Source organism: Papio anubis, chromosome 13, assembly GCF_008728515.1.
Source record: "Papio anubis isolate 15944 chromosome 13, Panubis1.0, whole genome shotgun sequence".
Taxonomy (NCBI): Eukaryota; Metazoa; Chordata; class Mammalia; order Primates; family Cercopithecidae; genus Papio; species Papio anubis.
This window is the reverse complement of record NC_044988.1, coordinates 79,938,802-79,960,383: the sequence shown is the minus strand read 5'-3', so window position 1 is coordinate 79,960,383 and position 21,582 is coordinate 79,938,802. Positions and strand designations below refer to the sequence as shown.

At 35.9% G+C, this 21,582-nt stretch overlaps 1 protein-coding gene across 3 annotated transcripts in view; it reads right to left on the bottom strand.

The window, feature by feature from the left end:
* MUSK (muscle associated receptor tyrosine kinase) overlaps positions 1–21,582 on the bottom strand; it is a 137,986-nt gene that overhangs the window by 114,976 nt on the left and 1,428 nt on the right. For all 3 annotated transcript variants that reach the window (XM_009188317.4, XM_017949645.3, XM_009188318.4), the window contains exons 2-3: positions 9,159–9,285; positions 4,743–4,894 (exon numbers count right to left, since the gene is read on the bottom strand). In XM_009188317.4, the coding sequence (XP_009186581.2) occupies positions 4,743–4,894; positions 9,159–9,285 (279 nt within the window). The remainder of the gene's footprint in view (positions 1–4,742; positions 4,895–9,158; positions 9,286–21,582) is intronic.

The following is a 21,582-nucleotide window of genomic DNA, read 5'->3' as shown; positions in this document are numbered from 1 at the left end:
TGAGGCACAGATAATGTCTTAGGTAAAGACCTTTGGTTAAAGCAAAAAACTCCTATCTTCTCAGTGACATGACATGATGTCTTGGTCATCTGTTAGGTGAGGGGTGAGGAATTCCCTTTTGGGAAATTGAATATAAAGTCAACTCTAGGAATGACTAGAGTATTGACGCATAGCCATGGATCCCCACTGTAAGGGAACATGATTCAGGGTGGAGTCATAAGTATTGACCAATAAGTACTGGTCACCTTAAAGCAGAGTGCTGGAAGTATCCTGCTGTGCCAGCATTGAGACTTCAGCTGATGGACCATTAGGAATTTAGGGGACGGAGCTCTTCGGGGGAGGCTTAAGAGAGCTGGAGTAGTGATAGGGGTTGGGAAATCTTGGGAGCCTTACAAAACAGGTCTTCCCAAGAAGTATGGAAGCATTCCAAAATTTTAGCAATTGGAATGGCCACACTGGTGTATATCCACATGAATGGATGAGATCTCCAAAAGGAGAGGTTGGAAAAAACAAGACAAGAAAAGGGGATTTAGTATAGAACCCAAATAAAGAATATTTGTGCCAGAGAGAATACGTAAAACATTCAAAAGAAAGGTAGTGTCACAACGTAAGGAAATACTTGAATGTGTTTCATCCTCAGAATCAAGTCTTCATTATTTAGCAAATGAGAGCATTCCAACTTCCTTATTCTATTTCTTACTGCTCCGCATACTGAAGAGAAGCCTGCGTATAGGCAGATCCCCACCTACTTACGCACAGTAAGTACCAAATCAGTATTCCATGAAGTCCTGCTATTTCCATCAGCTTTTTATCCTAATTAACTGAAGACTCCATGTATATTTATGACCAAAAAATAAAAGATCAATTGAGAAAAATTGTAAACATAAAAGGATGGAATCAAAACAAAATCAATGTTTTTTTTCTGAAGGAAATAAAATGCAGGGAAAAAAAGAAAATGTCTTTTTAAAAGATGCACTAGTGATATCCTTAGAAGCTTAAGTGAATATTGTATCATACAAGTGAGTTTGTTATAAAAACAGAGCCATCAAGGAAATTCTTAGAAATTAAAAATATAGTTTTTAAGACCAAAACACTCAGAATGACAAAACAGTCATACCAGAGACCACATTCATAATATGAAGGAAAAGTAAAAGGAATCTTCGAGAGAATAGAATATCAAGACATGCAGAAAATAGGAGGAGAAAAATTTGAAGTCATAGAGAAAGAAAAAAGAAAAAAAAATAGAGAAAATGTACCTGATTGTCAAAAAAGCTTTGGTCTTTAGATCAAAAAGGCCCACCTAGGCTGGGTGCACTGGCTCACTCCTGTAATCTCGATACTTTGGGAGGCCAAGGTGGGAGGATCATTTGAGCACAGGAGTTCAAGACCAGCCTGTGCAACATAGTGAGAACTTATCTCTACCAAAAAAAGTAAATAAGTAAATAAATAAAATTAGCCTGGCATGGTGGCTCATGCCTGTAGTCCTAGCTACTTGGGAGGCTGAAGCAGGAGGATTGCTTTAGCCCGAGCAGTCAAGGCTGCAGTGAGCCATGATCACATCACTGCACTACAGCCTGAGTTACAGAGTGAGATCTTGTCTCGAAACAAAACAAAACAAAACAAAAACCAAACAAACAAACAAAGAAAAAACAAGGCTCACCCAGAACTGAGTAGGAATAATTCTTAAAAATATACCTAACATATTCTTGTGAATTTGTGAAATTTATGAACTCTAGAAATAAGAAGAAAAATCCTAAACTTTTTAAGAGAGACATCAGATTTACCTGTAAAGAAATAAGAAAAAGACTTCTCATTTGCAACAGAGAATTACCTACTAAAACTAAAGAAAGGGGCTTTTAAAACTCTGATTCTGCACACAGCAAAATTATTATCCAACAATGCAAGCAAAATGAAGACTTCCAAACATGCAAAACTTCAGGAAATATTTTACATCTTCACTCTCTGAAAAAAGTACCTAATGATTTCCTCCAGCAAAATAACAAACGATAAGGAATAAACGATGAAAGATAAAAATGCAAAAACTAAAAATAAATGTCCCAAGTAGATCTAAATTCCTCTAATTTGTGTGGTGCCAGTATGTATGGTTATAAGAGTGTCAGAGAAGAGAAGATGAAGGTTACATCATTGTAAGATTGACAGTTTGCAAGTAGCAGATGTCTACAGGACAGGAGGCCATGAGATTTAAAGATGCTGGTAAGGCAGTGTTTGATGATTCACCACCAGGTAGAAGAAAGAACTAAGTATGGAAGGAAATAAAAGCCCCATTGGGGAGTCAATGGAAAGGAGAACAGAGAGGAATCAAAGTAAGAGAACTTGATGATGTTGGTGATGCTGATGTTGTATAGCAAGAGTAGGAGAATGAGAGAGACTGAGACACTGTTGTTAGCTGAGAAGGAGACAATGGAAGTTTGTGCCCACAAACTCTACTTGAAGGCAAGTCATGAGTATGGGAAACTGTTTTGCTCATCTAGCAAGGCTGGACCAAAAAATGTCCATGATCAGAGAGTGATGTACTGGAGCTGAAGATTTTAAATGCAGACTACTTCCAGAGGGTGACAAGGCCAAGAGTGAATCATCGATTGGGTAGGCTGATAAAGAGTTCACACAAACAGGCTCATGACTGTAATCCTAGCACTTTGGGAAACCAAGGCAGGCAGATTACTCTAGGTCAGGAGTTCGAGACTGGCCTGACCAACTTGGCGAAACTCTGACTCTACCAAAAATACAAAAACTAGCTGGGTGTGGTGGCACATGCCTGTAATCCCAGCTACTTGGGAGGCTGGGGCAGGAGAATTGCTTGAACTTAGGAGGCAGAGGTTGCAGTAAGCCATGATCACATCACTGTACTCCAGCCTGAGTGAGACTCCATCTCAAAATATATATATATGTATATATTTTATATGTATATAAAATATGTATTAAATATATATTTAAATATATATATTAAAAAAAAAACAGTTAACACAAACAACCTAAGTACCCATTAATGATAGACTGGATAAAGAAAATGTGGTACATATACACCGTGGAATACTATGCAGCCATAAAATGGAATGAGATCATGTCCTTTGCAAGGACATGGAAGGAGTTGGAAGCCATCATCCTCAGTAAACTAATCCAGGAACAGAAAATCAAACACTGCATGTTCTCACTTATAAGCGGGAGCTCATGATGGGAACACATGAACACGTGGGGGGAAACAGCACACACTGGGGCCCATCGGGGGTATTGGTATGGAGAGGCAGAGCATCATGAAGAATAGAACGGATGCTAGGCTTAATACCTAGGTGATGGGATGATCTGTGCAATATACCACCATGGCACATGTTTACCTATGTAAAACACCTGCACATTCTGCAGATGTACCCCTGAACTCAAAATGAAAGTTAAAAAAATAAAACCCCTATTCCGCATAAACGACTACATATATGTGTGTACATATAGATTAAAAGTATGGGCCTTGAAATTGAAAAAAAAAATGACAAACATCACTGGATTTGTGGAGGTCAAGGAATTTTGAGAATTAAGTGGTTAGTGGTTCTATCTCATGGCTGTTAAAATTTCTTAGGGTGATTACAGGAGTAGAGATAGATAGAAAGATAGTAAACCTGGAATCAAATTTTGTAATAAATATGGGGAAGTGCCTAGATTATTAGATGACATGATGAATACAGTTAGAGAAAAGATAGGTCAGAATGGCATAAGCACTCATCAGAGGAAAGATTTTGTATAGGAATACAAAATAGAATGGTTTAAAAGCAACATTGAGGGGCTGAGAGATTACCTTGTAGACATGAAGTGGGGAAAATAGAACCGCTTCCATTGAAGCAGAAAATCACTCTGAAGAACATCAACTTTGAAATAAGGAAAAAGGGTAGAAGTGTCTGCAAAGAGGTTAGAAATAAAAAGGTATAACTTATACCTCATGTAAATGACGAGTTGATGGGTGCTGACAAGTTGATGGGTGCAGCACACCAACATGGCACAAGTATGCATATGTAATAAACCTGCACGTTGTGCACATGTACCCTAGAACTTAAAGTATAATAATAAAGAAAAAAAACAAAAAGAAATAAAAAGGTGTTTGGTTGTGTTTCACAGATGTGGGGTAAGGGATTTAGAGGAAGGTTTCCTGGTGGAAGAATTCAGGGTGGAAGTCAGGAGATGTGTGAAGTTAAGAAAATGGGAAAGGACAGAGAATTGAGAGGCTTGCCTTAGGGTAGTGGTTGATGGCAGGTATAAGAGGTGTGGAATTAACTGGCCTCAGGGTTGTGCTTGAACTTCAACTTGTCTCCCTGCTGAATCACCAGGCCTGAGAAAATCTCTATTTACTGACTGTTTTAAAGTGTACCAAGTCAGGGTGGGCGCAGTGGCTCAAGCCTGTAATCCTAGCACTTTGGGAGGCCAAGGTAGGCGGATCACCTGAGGTCAGGAGTTCCAGAGCAGCCTGTCCAACATAGTAAAACCCCGTATCTTCTAAAAATAGAAAAATTACCCAGGTGTGGTGGCATGCACCTGTAGTGCCAGCTACTCAGGAGCCTGAGGCAGGAGAATCACTTGAACCCAGGAGGTCGAGGTTGCAGTAAACCGAGATCACACCACTGCACTCCAGCCTGGGCAACAGTGAGACTCTGTCTCAAAAAAATATATATAAAAAAAATAAATAACTAAGTGTACCAAGTCAACTTTCAAATCAATAGACGAATCTCTTTCCCACTCACTCATCTTCACTTGCAGGGCTCCACAACTCTCCACAGCTCCTCCCACACCATTGTTGGCCGTGCAGCAGTAAATGCCATCATCACTGTCTTCCACACTCAGGATGGTGAGGAGCTGACCATTCTCCCGGATGCTGTACCGGGTGTCAAAGAGCCTGCAGGTCACAGAGAAAAATGACAGATTAGTGCTTCATCTGTGATTTTTTTGCTATGATTAATTTATCAAACTGATGAATTGTTAATGAGGAAGTAGAATAAAGGTGAGAGGAAACTTGAGTGAGTTCTGAATAATAGAATAACCTTACTTGGTAATATAAAGCTAACATTATATTCTCGTCTTTCTTAGGCTCCAATAGTCAAAGTACCATAGTCCTTCAAAAACACTTAAGACAAAATGTAAAGTTTACTTTATTCAGGAAAGCATATAAAACCAAGATACAGGGGTCTTCTCCCAATAATTTCTGGGAAGTAGCAGCTATTAATAGATAATGAACATGCATACATATAAATACAATGAACAGAAAGAGTTAATTATTTGTAGAAGTAACTAATGATTAGTTGAATATTCATTCTTTCATTAAACAATTGCTTATTACTTACTGAATGCTAACAAGTGCCAGGCACACTTCTAGTTACTTGGGATATATAAGGAAGGAAAACAATTTCAAACAACAAAAATATATGCTTTACATATATTATCTATTTAATTATATGCACACCATTTGTTGAGAAGGGAATTAGGGTGATAGAAAGAAATAGGAAGAGAAGCAGCAATATAAAAGAGAGTTTCTTTTAACCAAATAAGATTTTTTTAATGCCAAATGCTTGTGGTAAGCAGAATAACACTCCCACAAAGGTTCTTGTTTTAATCACCAAAATCTGTCAATATGTTACCTTATTTTGCCGATGTTAAGAATCCTAAAATGGAGTATTCTGGACTATTCAAGTGGGCCCTGTGTGATAATAAGTATCCTTAAAAGATGGAAGAAGGAGGCAGATTGATAAAGGGAGGTACGACAATGGAGGCAGAGGTCAGAGTAGTGCCATTGCTAGCATTATAAGTGGAGTACGGGGCCAAGGAATGCAGGTGGCCTCTAGAAGCTAGGAAAGGCAAGAAATCAGATTCTTCCCTAGAGCCTCCAGAAGGAACTCAGCCATGCCAACACTGACTTTAGCCCAGAGAGATTTATTTCATACTTGTGACCTCCAGAACAATAACATAGTATGTTTATGTTGTTTTAGGCCACTAAGTTTGTGGTAATTTGTTACAGCAAGAATAAGAAACAAATACAGGTTTTGGTACCTGGAAGTGTGGTGCTGCTGCAGTAAATACCTAAACATGTGGATATGGCTTTGAAATTGAGGAATAGTTAGAACTGAGAAAAATTTGAAAAGCGTGCTAGAAAAAGCCTGCATTTCCTCAAAGAGACTGTTAATAGAAATATGTGTGTTAATGATTCTGCTCCTGAGGAATTGGAAGGAAGAGAGTTGAATGGTAGAGAAAATCTAAATCATCTTAAAGAATACCTAAATTATCATGAACAGACTGTTGGTAGAAATATGTATGTTCAAAGCACTACTGGTGGGGACTTGGGTGGAAACCAGGAGCATGTTACTAGGAAAGGAAGAAAAGGGGATCCTTGTTATGCAGGACAGAGAACTTAGCTGAATAGTGTCCTGCAGTTATGTGGAAAACAAAACTTGTGAATGATGAACTCAGATATTTAGCTGAGGAAATTTCTAAGCAATGTGTCGAAGCTGTGGCCTCATTTCTTTTTGCTGGTTATAGTAAAATTCAAGAGGAAAAGATAAGTGGGAAAAACTGCTAAGCAAAAAAGGAACCAGGACTTGATGATTTGGGATTATTAGCCTATCCAGATTGCACAAAATACTAGAAAACCAAATTCAACAATACATTAGAAAGATCATCTGTCATGACCAACTGGAGTTTATCCCTGGGATACAAGGATAGTTTAACATATGCAAATCAATCAATGTGATACATCATATCAAAAGATAAAGGGTAAGAAACATATGGTCATTTCAATATATGCTGAAAAAGCATTTGATAAAAATTCAGCATCCCTTCGTGATAAAAACCCTCAAAAATTACATGGAAAATGCCTCAGAATGATAAAAGCCATATACGACAGACCCACAGCCAGTATCATACTGAATGGGGAAAAACTGAAAGCCTTTCCTCTAATCTGGAATGCAACAAGGATGCCTGCTGTCACCACTGTTACTCAAAACAGTCCTGGAAGTCCTACCTAGAGCAATCAGACAAGAGAAAGATATTAAGGGCCATCCAAATTGGATGGGAAGAAATATCTTTTTTACAGATGATATGCTCTTATATTTGGAAAAGCTTAGACTCCACAGAAAACTATTAGAACTGATAAATTCAGCGAAGTTGCAGGATACAAAAATCAACATACAAAAATCAGTAACATTTGTATATGCCAACAATGAACAATATGAAAAATAAATTTTAAAATAATCCTGTTTACAATAGCCACACATAAAATTAAATAGGAATTAATCAAAGAAGTAAAAGATCTCTATAATGAAAACTGTAAGACACCAATGAAAGAAATTCATGAGGACACCAAAAAATGGAAATATATTCCATATTAATAGATTGGAATAATCAATATTATTAAAATGTCTATACTACTGAAAGCAATCTATAGATTCCATGTAATTCCTATCAAAATACCAATGGTATTCTTCACAGAAATAGAAAAAAAATCCTAAAATTTATGTGGAACCACGAAAGGCCCAGAATAGCCAAAAGAAAAATGAAAAAAAACTGGAGGAATCACATTGCCTTACTTCAAATCATACTACAGAGCTAGAGTAACCAAAACAGCATGGTACTTGCATCAAAAGAGACACATAGACCAATGGGACAAAAATGGAGAACCCAGAAATAAATTCATGCACCTACAGTGAACTCATTTTCAACAAAGGTACCAAGAACATACACTAAGAAAAAGTCTCTTCAGTAAATGATGTGTGGAAAAGTGGATTTCCATGTATGGAAGAATGAAACTAGACCCCTATCTCTCTCCATATACAAAAATCAAATCAAAATGGATTAAAGACTTAAATCTAAGACTTCAAACTATGAAACTACCACAAGAAAACATTGGGGAAACTCTCCAGGACATTGGTCTGCGCAAAAATTTCTTGAGCAATATCCACAAGCACAGGCAACCAAAACAAAAATGGACAAATGGGATCACATCAAGTTAAAAGGCCTTCTGCACAGCAAAGGATACAATAAACGAAGTGAAGAGACAACAAATAGAATGGGAGAAAATATTTGCAAACTACCCATCTGACAAAAGATTAGTGTCCAGAATACATATGGAGCTCAAACAACTTTACAGTAAAAAATCAATTAATCCAATCAAACATAGGCAAAAGATTTGAACAATTTCTCAAAAGAAGACATGCAAATGGCAAACAGGCATATGAAAAAGTGCTCATAATCATTGATCATCAGAGAAATGCAAATAAAAACTACAATGAGATATCATCTCACCTCAGAATATGGCTTATATCCAAAAGACAGGCAATAACAAATGCTGGCAAGGATGTGTAGATAAGGGAACCCTTGTATACTGTTGATGTGGGAATGTAAATTAGTACAGCCACTAAGGAGAATAGTTTGAAGTTTCCTCAAAAAACTAAAAATTGAGCTACCATATGATCCGGCAATCCCACTGCTGGATGCATAAGCAAAAGAAAGGAAATCAGTATATCAACGAGATATCTGCACTTTTATGTTTGTTGCAGCACTGTTTATAGTAACTAAGATTTGGAAGCAACTTATGTGTTCATTAACAAATGAAAGGATAAAGAAAATGTGGTACATAGACACAATGGAGTACTATTCAGCCATAAAAAGAATGAGATCCAGTCATTTGCAAAGACATGGATGGAACTGGAGATCATTATGTTAACTGAAATCAGCCAGGCACAAGAGATAAACATTGCATGTTCTCACTTATTTGTGGGATCTAAACATCAAAACAATTGAACTCGGACATGGAGAGTAAAAGGATGGTTACCAGAGGCTGGAAAGGGTAGTACAGGGATCGGGAGGACTAGCGGATGTTTAGTGGGTACAAAAAAGTAGAAAGAATGAAAAAGTCCTACTATTTGATAAGACAACAGAGTGGCTATAGTAAATAATAACTTAGTTATACATTTTAAAATAACTTAAAGTGTGTAATTGGATTGTTTGTAACTCAAATGATAAATGCTTGAGGGGATGGATACCCCATTCTCCACGAGGTACTTATTTTACATTGCATACCTGTATCAAAATGTCTCATCTACTTCATAAATATGTATATACCTACTATATACCCACAACAATTTTAAAAAATTAAAATGTGGAATACTTACTTAATGAGAATTTTATTTCTGGTCCAGGAAATCTCAGGCTGGGGGTAGGATTCCACTGCACACATGAAAGTAGCCACTTCTTCAACTAAGGCATCCACAGTTTCAAGAGGAGTGGTGATGACAGGAGCTGAAAGGAAAGGAGAAACCAAAAGAGAACATTCCAGAATTTTGTTTACTAACCCTTCCTTAAGCAGTCAGAAGCCATTATATACCTGAATGAGAATTCTGTTTTCCCAGAGTAGAAATTTGCCAAAAGAAAGGAAGAGCTTATGTAAAGAATGTTGTTTCTACTTCCAAACTAGGCATTTGAAAATCAAAAGAGAAGACTCCCAGGAGAGCAGGGCTTAGACTCCATGATATATGAGGAGAGGCAGATCCAAGTTTTATGGGGCCCAAGTTTATGCAACTTGAGTGTACTTTTTAAAGAAAAAATAGAAAATTATGAATACAAAATTTCTGTGGCCACCCCAGTATTATCAGCATAAAGGAAAGTGACTCTGAAGGGAAGTCAAGGTGGAAAAGGATAATAATTTTAAAAATTGTTGTTTAAGAACAATTTTCCCCTGATTTTATAAAAATAGACACTCATATAAGCACATTACTAAAGCCCAGCAAGGGTCTTAGAAAGGGCTCCTGCAAATGAGAGAATCTGAAGCTTAAGCTTCATCAGATTTGTAGAGAATTCACTGTGGCATACAACTAGAAAATGAAGAGGCACCACTTTGTGAATTGTACATTTTAAAGGGTAAAGCGCAAGGTATGTGAATGATATCTCAATAAAGCTGTTTTGTTCTATTTTATTTTTGTAAGACAATGGGAGGAAAGGCTATAGACATGGTCCCTTCTTTTTTCTCACTCCTCTGTGAAATGAGAGCTACCTGCATTTATACAGTAAATCATATGGTTGCTTCAGTTAAAGGGCAAGGTATATATCAAAGTCAAATAAGTAGTGTGATCGACGTTTAGAGGTGAAATAATCAGTGACAGACTTATAAAGCATCTAGAACAGACTGGCACATTGTTTGGCCATAAAAGATACATCTACTTTCTGAATAAACCTTATTATTATTATTATTTTTAAATTGTTTTTTTTTGTAAAGTCAAAGGCAAGCTCATCTGCTGAGAGTGAGAAAAAATGGTGAGTGGGAGTGTTTTACTTGCCCCATATCTCCCTTGCTAATGTTATTTTGTCTTTTAGGATTCGGTTTAAACATCTATCTCCTTCCACTTTCCCTGACATGCTAGGCAGACCCAAATGCCCTTTTCCTTAACCTTATGTTATCCTGTAAATGTCAGTCTTATAATGTCACTTGTCACACAGATACTATTTAAATGATCTGTTTACGTCTTTGTCCCACACTCAATTATTAAAACCTTGAGTGTTAGTTCAGGGATCATGTTTTAGGCATCTTTTAATTCCCAGGGTGAGCACCGTGACTGATATACTGTTTAAATGAACAAAACTGTATTTATAAGGCCTCCACAAAAGGAGTAAATACAAAAGTTGAAAGATAGTAGTTGAAATAAGAAAGCAGAATTTTTATGTAAAATGCTTCTTATACACAGTCATCAGGGCCACCTTCTTCCCAGCTTTTCAACAGAATAATCATTATACATTATAATAATCATAATATATATTAATATAATCATAATATAATAATCATTATAATATATAATAATCATTATAATATATTATAATCATTATAATATACAGAACATAGTACAAAGAAATACAGACATGGACACTATTAAAGAATAGTTAGGAGATATAAAGTATAGAATGACAGGCACTAATACACCTCTGATAGAAGTTTGAGAAAAATAAAAGAGGGGAGCAGCCTAGAAGCAATATATAAAGAGGTAAATAGCTGATAATTTTTCAAAACTGAAAAAGAAACCCAGGAATATTAAGATTGAAAGTACCTACCAAGTGACAAGACAGATTTTAAAGAAAGAAATTCAGCTGGGCATGGTGGCTCACACCTGTCATCCCAGTAATTTGGGAGGCTGAGGAGGGCAGATCACTTGAGCTCAGGAGTTCAAGACCAGTCTGGCCAACATGGTGAAACCCTGTCTCTACTAAAAATACAAAAACTTTAGCTGGACATGGTGGTGCACACCTGTAGTCCCAGCTATATGGGAGGCTGAGGCACGAGAATCACTTGAACCCAGGAGGTGGAGGCTGCAGTGAGCTGAGATCACACCACTGCACCCCAGCCTGAATGATAGAAAGAGACTGTTTCAGGAAAAAAAAAAAAAAAAAAAAAAAAAAAGGAAAGAAAGAAATTCATACTTGGACACATTGAATTAAAACTATAAAAATTAAAGATAAAGAAAATCTTAAACTCTACTAGAAAGAAAAAGATTAATTCCTTAAGAATGCCAATTCAGGGTAACCTGAGATTATTCAGCAACAACAATTGATACCAAAAGGCAATAGGCTAATATCTTTACATGACTAAGTCGAAATAACTGTTAGCTTAGAATCATACAGCTAGCTTAGCTAATAATTTTAAAGTCAGAACACTTACAAACAAATATTGAAAGTGTTTACCACTCACAGACTTTTCTCAGAAATAGTTACTAGAGTAAATAAACTCAGAAAGGAATAATTTATACCAGAAAGAAAGGGGTGAGTTATAAAAAACAATAGCATAAATGGTGGTGAAATATCATTGCAATTTTAACACACTATGGAATATTTAAAAAAACTCACAGATTTTTGTGTTTAAAAAAGAGTGGAATTAAATTCTAGACAAACAATTATAAGATCAAAGTTCACGGAAGAAGTTTAAAATGCTAAATAGTTACAAAATGTTAAGCTCTTTGCCATAAAATGCAGGAGGATAGAAATGTTGACGAACTTCAAACAGAAAGAAAAATCTATGGTTAAATGCTTATGTTAAAACTTCATTAGTGGTTACCACTGAAAAACAGATAAAATGCAAAACTCCCAAAACAACAGGAGAAAAAAAGAGGTACTAGAAAGGCTTTATCAGTCAAAAACAAAAGCAAAAACAAACAAGAAGAAGAGGAGGAATACATAAGCCTAGAAAAAGCATGGTTAACAGAAGACATAAAATAATATGGAAGAAACAAATCCAAATATACCATAAATCACAGTAAGTGCCGATGGTATAAGCTGACCTATGAAACGACAGATGCTATCAAACACAAAAGACACACCTAAATAAAATAAAACAGAAATGTTAAAAATAAAGGGGAGGGAAAATATGTATAAAGCAAACAATATCCCAAAGAAAGTGACATAGCAATATTAATATAAGAAAAATGAATATAAGGGCATATGCACTTATAAGGAAAAAAGAAACATTATTTAATGATAAAAGGAACAAACCATAAAAAGGTATGACAGTAATGAAACTTAATTATTTAAAAATATGGACTCAAATAAACCCAAAAGTAAAATTATCACAAGAGTACATGGAGAAATATTTTAGCATGGTGTAAGCCTTTAAAAGATGTCTTCAGACACTAATAAATCAAACAGAAATACAGTAAAGATATAGAAGATATAAACATCAAAATTGACACTAGATATAATGTACATTTTTAAAATACTTAATGAAACAATTAGAGAATACTTTTTTTTTAAATGACACATAGATAAAACATTCAAACGTACAGAAAATATACCAAGCTACATAGGAGATTTTAACCCAGCTCGAAGAATTGATTTTTATATAGACTATATTTTCTAACTATAATAAAATCTGTAAGAAATAGACAATAAAAAGATAGTTTAAAAAATCCCCATCCTGTTTATAGATCAAAAGACAAAAATATATATGTAATAAAAGACAATAACAGAATTAGTAAAATTAATTAAACAGATATGCACATCAACTCTAAGCCCTGATAGATGACACATATTTTCAAATGCCCATGAAAACTAAAGATTAAAAAAATTTTAAAAGCATAGATTATATGTCACATTCTTGAACCACAATTCAACATAGCTAAACAGTAATGAATATTTAAAAACTAAAATCCAAAGAATTAAGAATTTTAAAAACGAAATGGTTCACATGTAATAAAGGGTGTGGTGAAATCATCAACAATACTCACAGAAGAAAAAGATCAGATTATCAAAGAACACTTCTGAAAAAATATAATGCCCCAGAATTTTTCAGGTAAGTTTTAAAAAACTTTTAAGAAAGAATTAAGTCTCAAGTTACATAAAGCTACAAGGAGCCAGGTGCAGTGGCTGATGCCTGTAATCTCAACACTTTGGGAGACTGAGGCAGGAGGATCCATTAAGCCCAGGAGGATCCATTGAGCCCAGAAGGGTCCATTGGAGGATCCACGTGTTTGGGACCAGCCTGGGCAACATGGCAAGACCACATCTCTACAAAAAATACAAAAACAAGAAAAATTAGCCAGATACAGGTGACATGCATCTGTAGTCCCAGCTACTTGGGAGCCTGAGGTAGGAGGATCACTTGAGCTCAGGAGGTCAAGGCCACAGTGAGCTGTGATTGCACCACTGCACTCCAGCCTGGGTGACAGAGAGAGACCCTGTCTCAAAAACAAACAAAAGCTATAGGGAATATAAAATATAGAAAGCTTCTCAAATCAATCTTTGGAATAAAACAATGCTAATGTAAGTCAAGCAGGATGTAAAGCCCTAAAGTAAAATTTTAAAAAGCAAATTAAACATAAATTTCAAAATTATTACTATGCATTTAGGCAGAAAAAAAATCATTGCAAAAATATAAGGATAATTTAATAGAAAAGTCCTTTAAACAGGATTTACTATAGTCATAGCTTAAAAGATACCCATCACAGTCAAAAAGGCAGTAACAGAGTTAACTATCCATTCCCTACTTGGAAACCATTAGTAGAGTAGGAATATAATAGTATTTCTTTAACATGATAAATAATGTTTCTCAACCACTGAACTTGATAAAACGAGGAATAAAAACAAACTATACAATACATTCACACACATTCACAGGATGATTCAAATTTGGCTTGGTGCAGTGGAGAGAAAAGAGTGTTCCAGGCAGAGGAAACGGTAACTCTGAAAGCCTGAAGACGGAGGGAGGTTGGTGCCCTAAGCCCATTAGAAGAAAACACAAACATTTATAAAAGATGGGTGAGAGAATGAAAAGTTTAGAAAAGAGGCTGAGAGGAAGAAACCAGAGTTGTAAGCAAAGCCAGTGGAGGCTATTGGCAGAGCCCAAGAGTAGCACACATTTCACAAAAGATGGAGAATCAAATGCTGCCAAGATGTTAAGTTAAATAAGGACCTAAAAGTGCCCATTCCTGATGAGACGGTCATGTTGATTTTGGTGCTTGCAGATTTGGTGGAAGCCAGATTGCAGTGGTGGGGGTTAGGTGGTGATAAGGAAGTGGAAACTAAGAGGAGAGGGAAGACATCTTTTTGCAGCAGAGTTTAACAATAGAAGGGAAGAAAGGGGCTGCATGGTGCTGGAGGTGAGTATGGTGACAAGAGCGGGTTTAAATGCTGACTGGAAGCATCTAGTAGAAGCAAAAATGTAGGACATTGGAGAAAAACAGGAGATAATTGAAGGAAATAGGTCCCTAAGAAAGCAGATAAATGTGGGGCTCAGAGGAAGAAAGACAGGTTAACCACAGATGGGAGGAGAAAGTCCTCTTAAAGCACAGTGAGGGAGAAGGAGGACAAGATGGATGCAGAGAGGTAGGTTTTTCCCCTTTGCTGGTAGGGAGCTGAAGAGAGAGCTTCTTATTTAAATGCTTCTCTTTCCTCAATGAAGTAACAGCCTCTGAAATTTGTAAAGATATATGCACACCTATGTTCATTGCAGCACTATTCACAATAGCAAAGACATGGAATCAACCCAAGTAACCATTGGTGATAGACTGGATAAAGAAAATGTGGTACATATACACCATAGAATACTATGCAGCCATAAAAAGGAATGAGATTATGTCCTTTGCAGGGGCATGGATAGAGCTGGAAGCCATTATCTTCAGCAAACTAATGCAGGAACAGAAAAGCGAACACCGCATGATTTCACTTATAAGTGGGAGCTGAACAATGAGAACACATGGACACAGGGAAGGGAACAACACACACTGGGGCCTGTCAGCAGGTGGGATTGGGGGAGGGAGAGCATTAGGAAAAATAGCTAATACATGCTGAGCCCATTTATTTAGGTGATGGGTGATAGGTGCAGCAAACCACCATGGCACACGTTTACCTATGTAACAAAACTGCACATCCTGCACATGTATCCCAGAACTTAAAATTTAAAAAATAAAATTACATACATATGTACGTACATGTATATATACACCATATATACACATATATATACACACACACATATTTGAGAGAAAGAGACTGAAAGAATGAATAGCAAAATGCTAAGAGCATTTATCCCTTGCTATGAGCATTATGTGTAATTTTATATTTTTGTTTTTCTGTACCTTACAGGATTTTTTTAAAAAATGAATACATATTGCTTTCATAATAGAAAAAAAACTGTAGCAGATAAAATGCCAAAGAAATGTTAATTTTCAAAATGCAATGGAAGCAAAATTGTAATTCATAGAGTTTGAGAAAGTCAATATCAATATAAAGTTATTTTCTAAACAACAAATGAATGAAATAAGCAATTAATAGTATAATCATCTAGATTTTGAGAGATAAAGAACAAAAACAATATTTTATGAAGCTTGTGGGGTATGGTTAACAATGGGCCCAAAGGTTAATTGATGATGTTGAATGCTTTTACTGTTTAAAAAGAAAGACTAGGCCAGGCACAGTGGCTCATGACTGTATTCCCAGCACTTTGGGAGGCCGAAGCGGGGCGGATCATGAGTTCAAGAGATTCCTGGCCAACATGGTGAAACTCCGTCTCTACTAAAAATACAAAAATTAGCTGGGTGTGGTGGTACACACCTGTAATCCCAGCTACGCGGGGAGGCTGAGGCAGGAGAATCACTTGAACCCAGGAGGTGGAGATTGCAGTGAGCCGAGATCGTGCCACTGCACTCCAGCCTGGGCAACACAGCAAAGCTCAGTCTTAAAAAAAAAAAAAGAAAGACTATTGAGCAACTAGCCATTAGAAGGCAATGTAGCACAGGACTTGAATTCACATCCCAGCTCCATCACTTGCTCTGCAAGTCACTTAACCACACTTAACCTCAGTGTCTTAGCTATAGCTAGAGATAATAATAAAGCCTCCACATAAGCTTGTCACAAGGACTAAATAAATGGAAACCATTTAAAATTGTCCTTGGTCCACATGGAGCACTGGGCAAATGTTACTTGATTCTATAATTTAGAAAAAGAAACCCAGGCTGTTCAATTGTTTTCCTTGTCTTTATTACATTCAAATTTATTATACCATTAGTATTTTATCTCAGGCTGGGTGTGGTTGGTGACTCACGCCTGTAATCCCAGCACTTTTGAGGCTGAGGTGGGAGGATCACTTGAGCCTAGGAGTTTGAGTTCAGGCTGGGCAACACAGGGAAACCACATCTCTACAAAAAATTTAAAAATTAGCCGGTGTGGTGGCACACACTTTGTAACCCCAGCTACTTGGGAAGAAGCTGAGGTGGGAGGATCAACTGAGCTTAGGAGTTGAAGGCTTCAGTGAGCTGTGATTGCACCTCTGTACTCCAGCCTGTGTGACAGAGCAAGACTCTATCTCCAAAATAATAATAATATCATCATCATCATCATCATCATCATCATTTCTGGCAATCTATCCTAAGGAAATAATCTCACATATAGAAAAGCATATAAATGACTTTTACTGCAGAAAACACATCAATTTTACTAAATTCTACTAATTGTAGTCAAGTGGGAGAAGATTGAGGCACACAGTTTTGTCTTCCACAGGTTTGCAAGAGCCACTTGGTAATTTTTTAGGAATTTTCAGAGGTGATTGTTATATATTACCACTATTAAAAACTAAGTTGTATATATTTATAATTAAATATATTAAAAACAAAGTAGTAATACTTGACATTCCTAATGATTTAACTACATTTTACTATTATATAAGTTCTTGAGGTTATCTCTAATGTATCTGTGTGGTAGAAATAATATATGAAGGAGGCACACTACACATGCTATTTCCCAACTCAGTGCTCAGTATTTGAGAGTAGCTTGAGACTGGCCACAGACAAGATGGAGTCTTTTACTATGGAGTATTTATACTGCAGAAATCAATGAGAGCAACAAATCTGGGCCTTTTTTTCCTCAGTGAGGTGAATATTAAACATATATTAGCACACTGTTTTCTAAACAGAATATTAGTCATTGCACATGATGTTTTGAAGATTAATAATATAGAATACACTTATGCTTTAGTGCTAAGTAAAAATAGCATGTAGCACAATATTATTAGCACTTTAAAAAATACATAGAAAAAAATGAAAGAAAATAAACTAACGTGTTACTGGTCCTGGAAGAATGGGTGATTTTTTCTGTCTTAAATTTTATGTATTTTGTGTTTTCAAAATCAACCTTAAATACCATGTACTACTTTTATAAGACAGAAACTTTATGCACTAGTTTTATTTTCACTCAATACACAGATGTAGAACTGGCAGAGGTAATAGACTTAGTATTAATATTATCTTTCCAATGAGGTGACACATTGGAGGTGTCACATGAACTGTTGAGATCAGTTAAGATCAAAGAAGTAAGTCTTAGAATGTCTTGGAAAATAGACATGGAGACATATGGAAGGTGTTACTAAGAACTTTATTAGGTTAACACCTTCCCATAAGATTCAGTGACATAACAGTCTTATGTGAAGTTTAACTCTGTTTTTACTAATATTAGCATCTAAAATTGATTAAGAATCTGGTATGTGCCATGCATTATACTTTTCATTCATTATCTTATTTATCACAAAAAATCATAAAGGTAGATACTATTAATATTTCCACTTGTGGACCAGAAATGAATACTAAAAATGGTTACATAACTTGTCTACATATCACAAAAATGTGAAGTGATAGAGCTGAACTAGCTGAACTTCAGGGTTAAAGTTGGTTCCTTTCTCTAAGACATACTGCATCTTCAAGATCATACTGATTATGCACAGATGGATAAAGAGAAGATGTACATCAATATCAGTTTCTATACACAGAATGCAAAGTCCACATTGCCCATATTTCCAGTTATCCAAATCTGCTTTCCAGTTTTCACTGACACAATCACACAGGTCAGTTGTATTTAATGATATTTGTTGACTCAGCACACTGTCTCTTGTTGACTTTCATTCTATCCAGCTTTCATCTCAGCCAGAGCCTGTTTAAACTAGGGCACTATTTCTTCTCTCAATCCAAGGACTACATGAATAACAAATACATGAAAATGAACACAATCCTTTTCTGGACCCAAAGAAAAACTTGACTTGGATATTAACTTCTTGATGAGAAGGACGTGACATTACTTTTCGTTTGTATTTTATGGCCTCTCGCATATGGCCATTGACTTCCAACTTTTGCTTGATTATTTTTTGATTGACATGACCCAATGATTGAGTACATAAAGAAACAAGGTGTATTTGCTCCTTTCTATTTTAGTAAAATTAGGGCTCTGACTTGGAAAATATTTGTGTTTCTCTTAACATTATGAATGCAGTAATTTTTTAGTATAACAAAACACTCTGGGGTTGGTTTAAACTTTTTAACCTTCTCTTCCAAGCCTTAAATATCCTTGTTTTACTTGCTTCATGATCCAAACTATACCGCATGGTATGCTGCCATATAACTCCAACTCTTTTACTCTCTAGTTCTTTAGCTATACTGACCCTGGAAAGTGCCAATCCTGAATTAATCCAGCCATCTGTCCTCACTACCCTATGTTCACATAGCACTGCTGGTATAGTGCAGCAAATGTTCAGGTCAGGGGCATTATAAAGAAAGCTGCAGTTCCTAGCCCCAGCTGGGTCCTCAGCATGGCCCGTGTGATCCTCTCATCTTCCTGAATACAGCCACTCCCTTCAGGCCCCCTTTCCACCCCTCACTTGTTACACTTCTTCAATGACATCAGGTTTCATTTCACTGAGAAGCTGCCTACTTCATTTACCTTTGGAAATAAGGTAGAGTTTAAAGAGATCTTGAAATTTCTGCTCCTTCCTTCTTTTCTTTAAGGTCAATAATATTTGAAGCAACTCTGTTTACTCAAACATGCAATGAATAACTCTTTCAATGCACGTCAATATAAAATATTCATCCAGGACTGTGTGTCCTGGATTTCAATGACAGCTGTGTCAGTCCTGACTTAGTCATATGTCAAATCTGTGAATCCTATCCTTATATACATATAATTTAAAGGAGGAGGTTATTCAAATCTATCTAAAGATAAAATCATTTACAGTCAAACACTTCAAGGTTTTGTAGTAAGTGGAGTATTTTGAAAGTAAGACATTTGACAGTTCTTTGTGCATATTAAGCAAATCCAGAGCTGCTTACATGAACTCTTATACTCCTGCAGAATCTAACATCGCACCATACATTTCATACTCCCTGATAAAGCATTAAGTGTTACTGATGTATATGGTTAAGGCAGTTATCCAGTGAAACATTGGCTACTTTCATAAATGACAGTTTGTAAAATTCTACTACTTGGGTTATGGCATTGAATTCATCGCTGAAAATATCACTAGTTGAAATGATTCAGAAAGACAATTTTTCCCCTCATCTTTGGGCATCAGTAGTCTCAATTAAACTAAAATGAAAACTATGAACAATTAATTCTACAAAGTGGGATATTAATTTTTATCAAAAAATAATGTGCAGAAAGTCAGAAAAGAATCCCCTGAATACTTTTGTATTATTTTAAATATGTCAATTTTTTAGGTAATACATATTGTGCAATTTCCTTTATTCATCATGATAAAGGACTTAGGAAGAAGTATATTATCTAAAAAACTCTTTTTGTTATTACTGTCTGCCAAGAATAGGGAAAACAGTAGCTTTCTATAAGTAGTAGAAATAGTTTGGGTGGGCCATTTTTATTAGTTTCAGTAGTATAATGACCAGCGCTGTGGCTCATGCCTGTAATCCTAGCACTTTGGGAGGCTGAGGCGGGCAGATCACGAGGTCAGGAGACGGAGACCATCCTGGCCAACATGGTGAAACCCTGTCTCTACTAAAAATACAAAAATTAGCTGGGCGTGGTGGCATGCGCCTGTAGTCCCAGGTATTTGGGAGACTGAGGCAAATGATCGCTTGAACCTGGGAGGAGGAGGTTGCAGTGAGCCGAGACCGCACCACAGCACTGAGGCCTGGAGACAGAACGAGACTCTGTCTCAAATAATAATAATAATGATAGTAATAATATTTTATTGTGGCTCTTTTCTCCCAATGTATTCCTCACCCTTCAACATTTAGAATTTTAAGGACTGTACTTTCATGATATTATTTATTCTCAGAACTGGTATATGTAGTAAATAAATGTTTGTTCTCCTAGACATGGTGTTTTGGCTAAGGGTGATGTTAAACTCATACCAATTTAGATTTTATGGTACAATAGACTGAGAAAAAAAATTGTTTTAATTTTTTGATTTTAAAACCTAATTCTAGTAGTTAGTAAATTATAAGAAATGAAATTGGATGAATGAACTGGTTAGTTTATTTAAAAGTCAGGATGTTTGGCTTTGTTATCTCGATGCCACTATATTTCAGTGTTTTCAAACTAGAGTAAGTGTGCATTTGAATTAAGGGCTTTATTTGTAAAGTTTGGAAATGAAAATCAATTTTTTCTAGCATATAATTTAAGGTTTATTCAGATAGAGAGGTTTTGGGGGTTGTGTGTGTGTGCAACAAATCCTTATTTGAATCATCAAAATCAATTGTCCTGCTCTTTATAAGACTGTATTTTAGTATTTAACCCTATCATTTTTATGTAACTGCATGGTTTAGAAATATACAAATAAGACTTAGGACGACCCATACATTCAAACATCCAAGTGGGGCCTTACCGGACATCCGTTGTTTGATCAGGAAGTATTAAAATAATCTGAAGCCAATGTTAAGTCCTTCTAACTATTATTAGCTGTTTGAAAAGATCTGGAGTCTCTTTTATCTGTAGATGCCTTAAAGTATTCATTAGAAATTAAATGTTTAAATACATTTGAAGATACCATTATACTCAAGTAAAATGGAAAAAGAGAAGCAACAAAATTAAACAAAAAAATCTGTGAAACTGGATTGTTTGTGAAGAAACCCATATCTTATTTGCATGTGAACCTTGACCGTATGGCTCCAGAATTTTTAGTGAACCACAAAATCTAAAGATACGTTTTGCATCTATATATAGATACCACCTTCATTTATCTACACAATACAGACTGTTTCAGAGCTTTGATTAATGTAAAGAGAAAATGATTAATTGGAACATGTCCTAAAGCAAAAAAACTCTTTTTACTCTATTGTATAACATTTA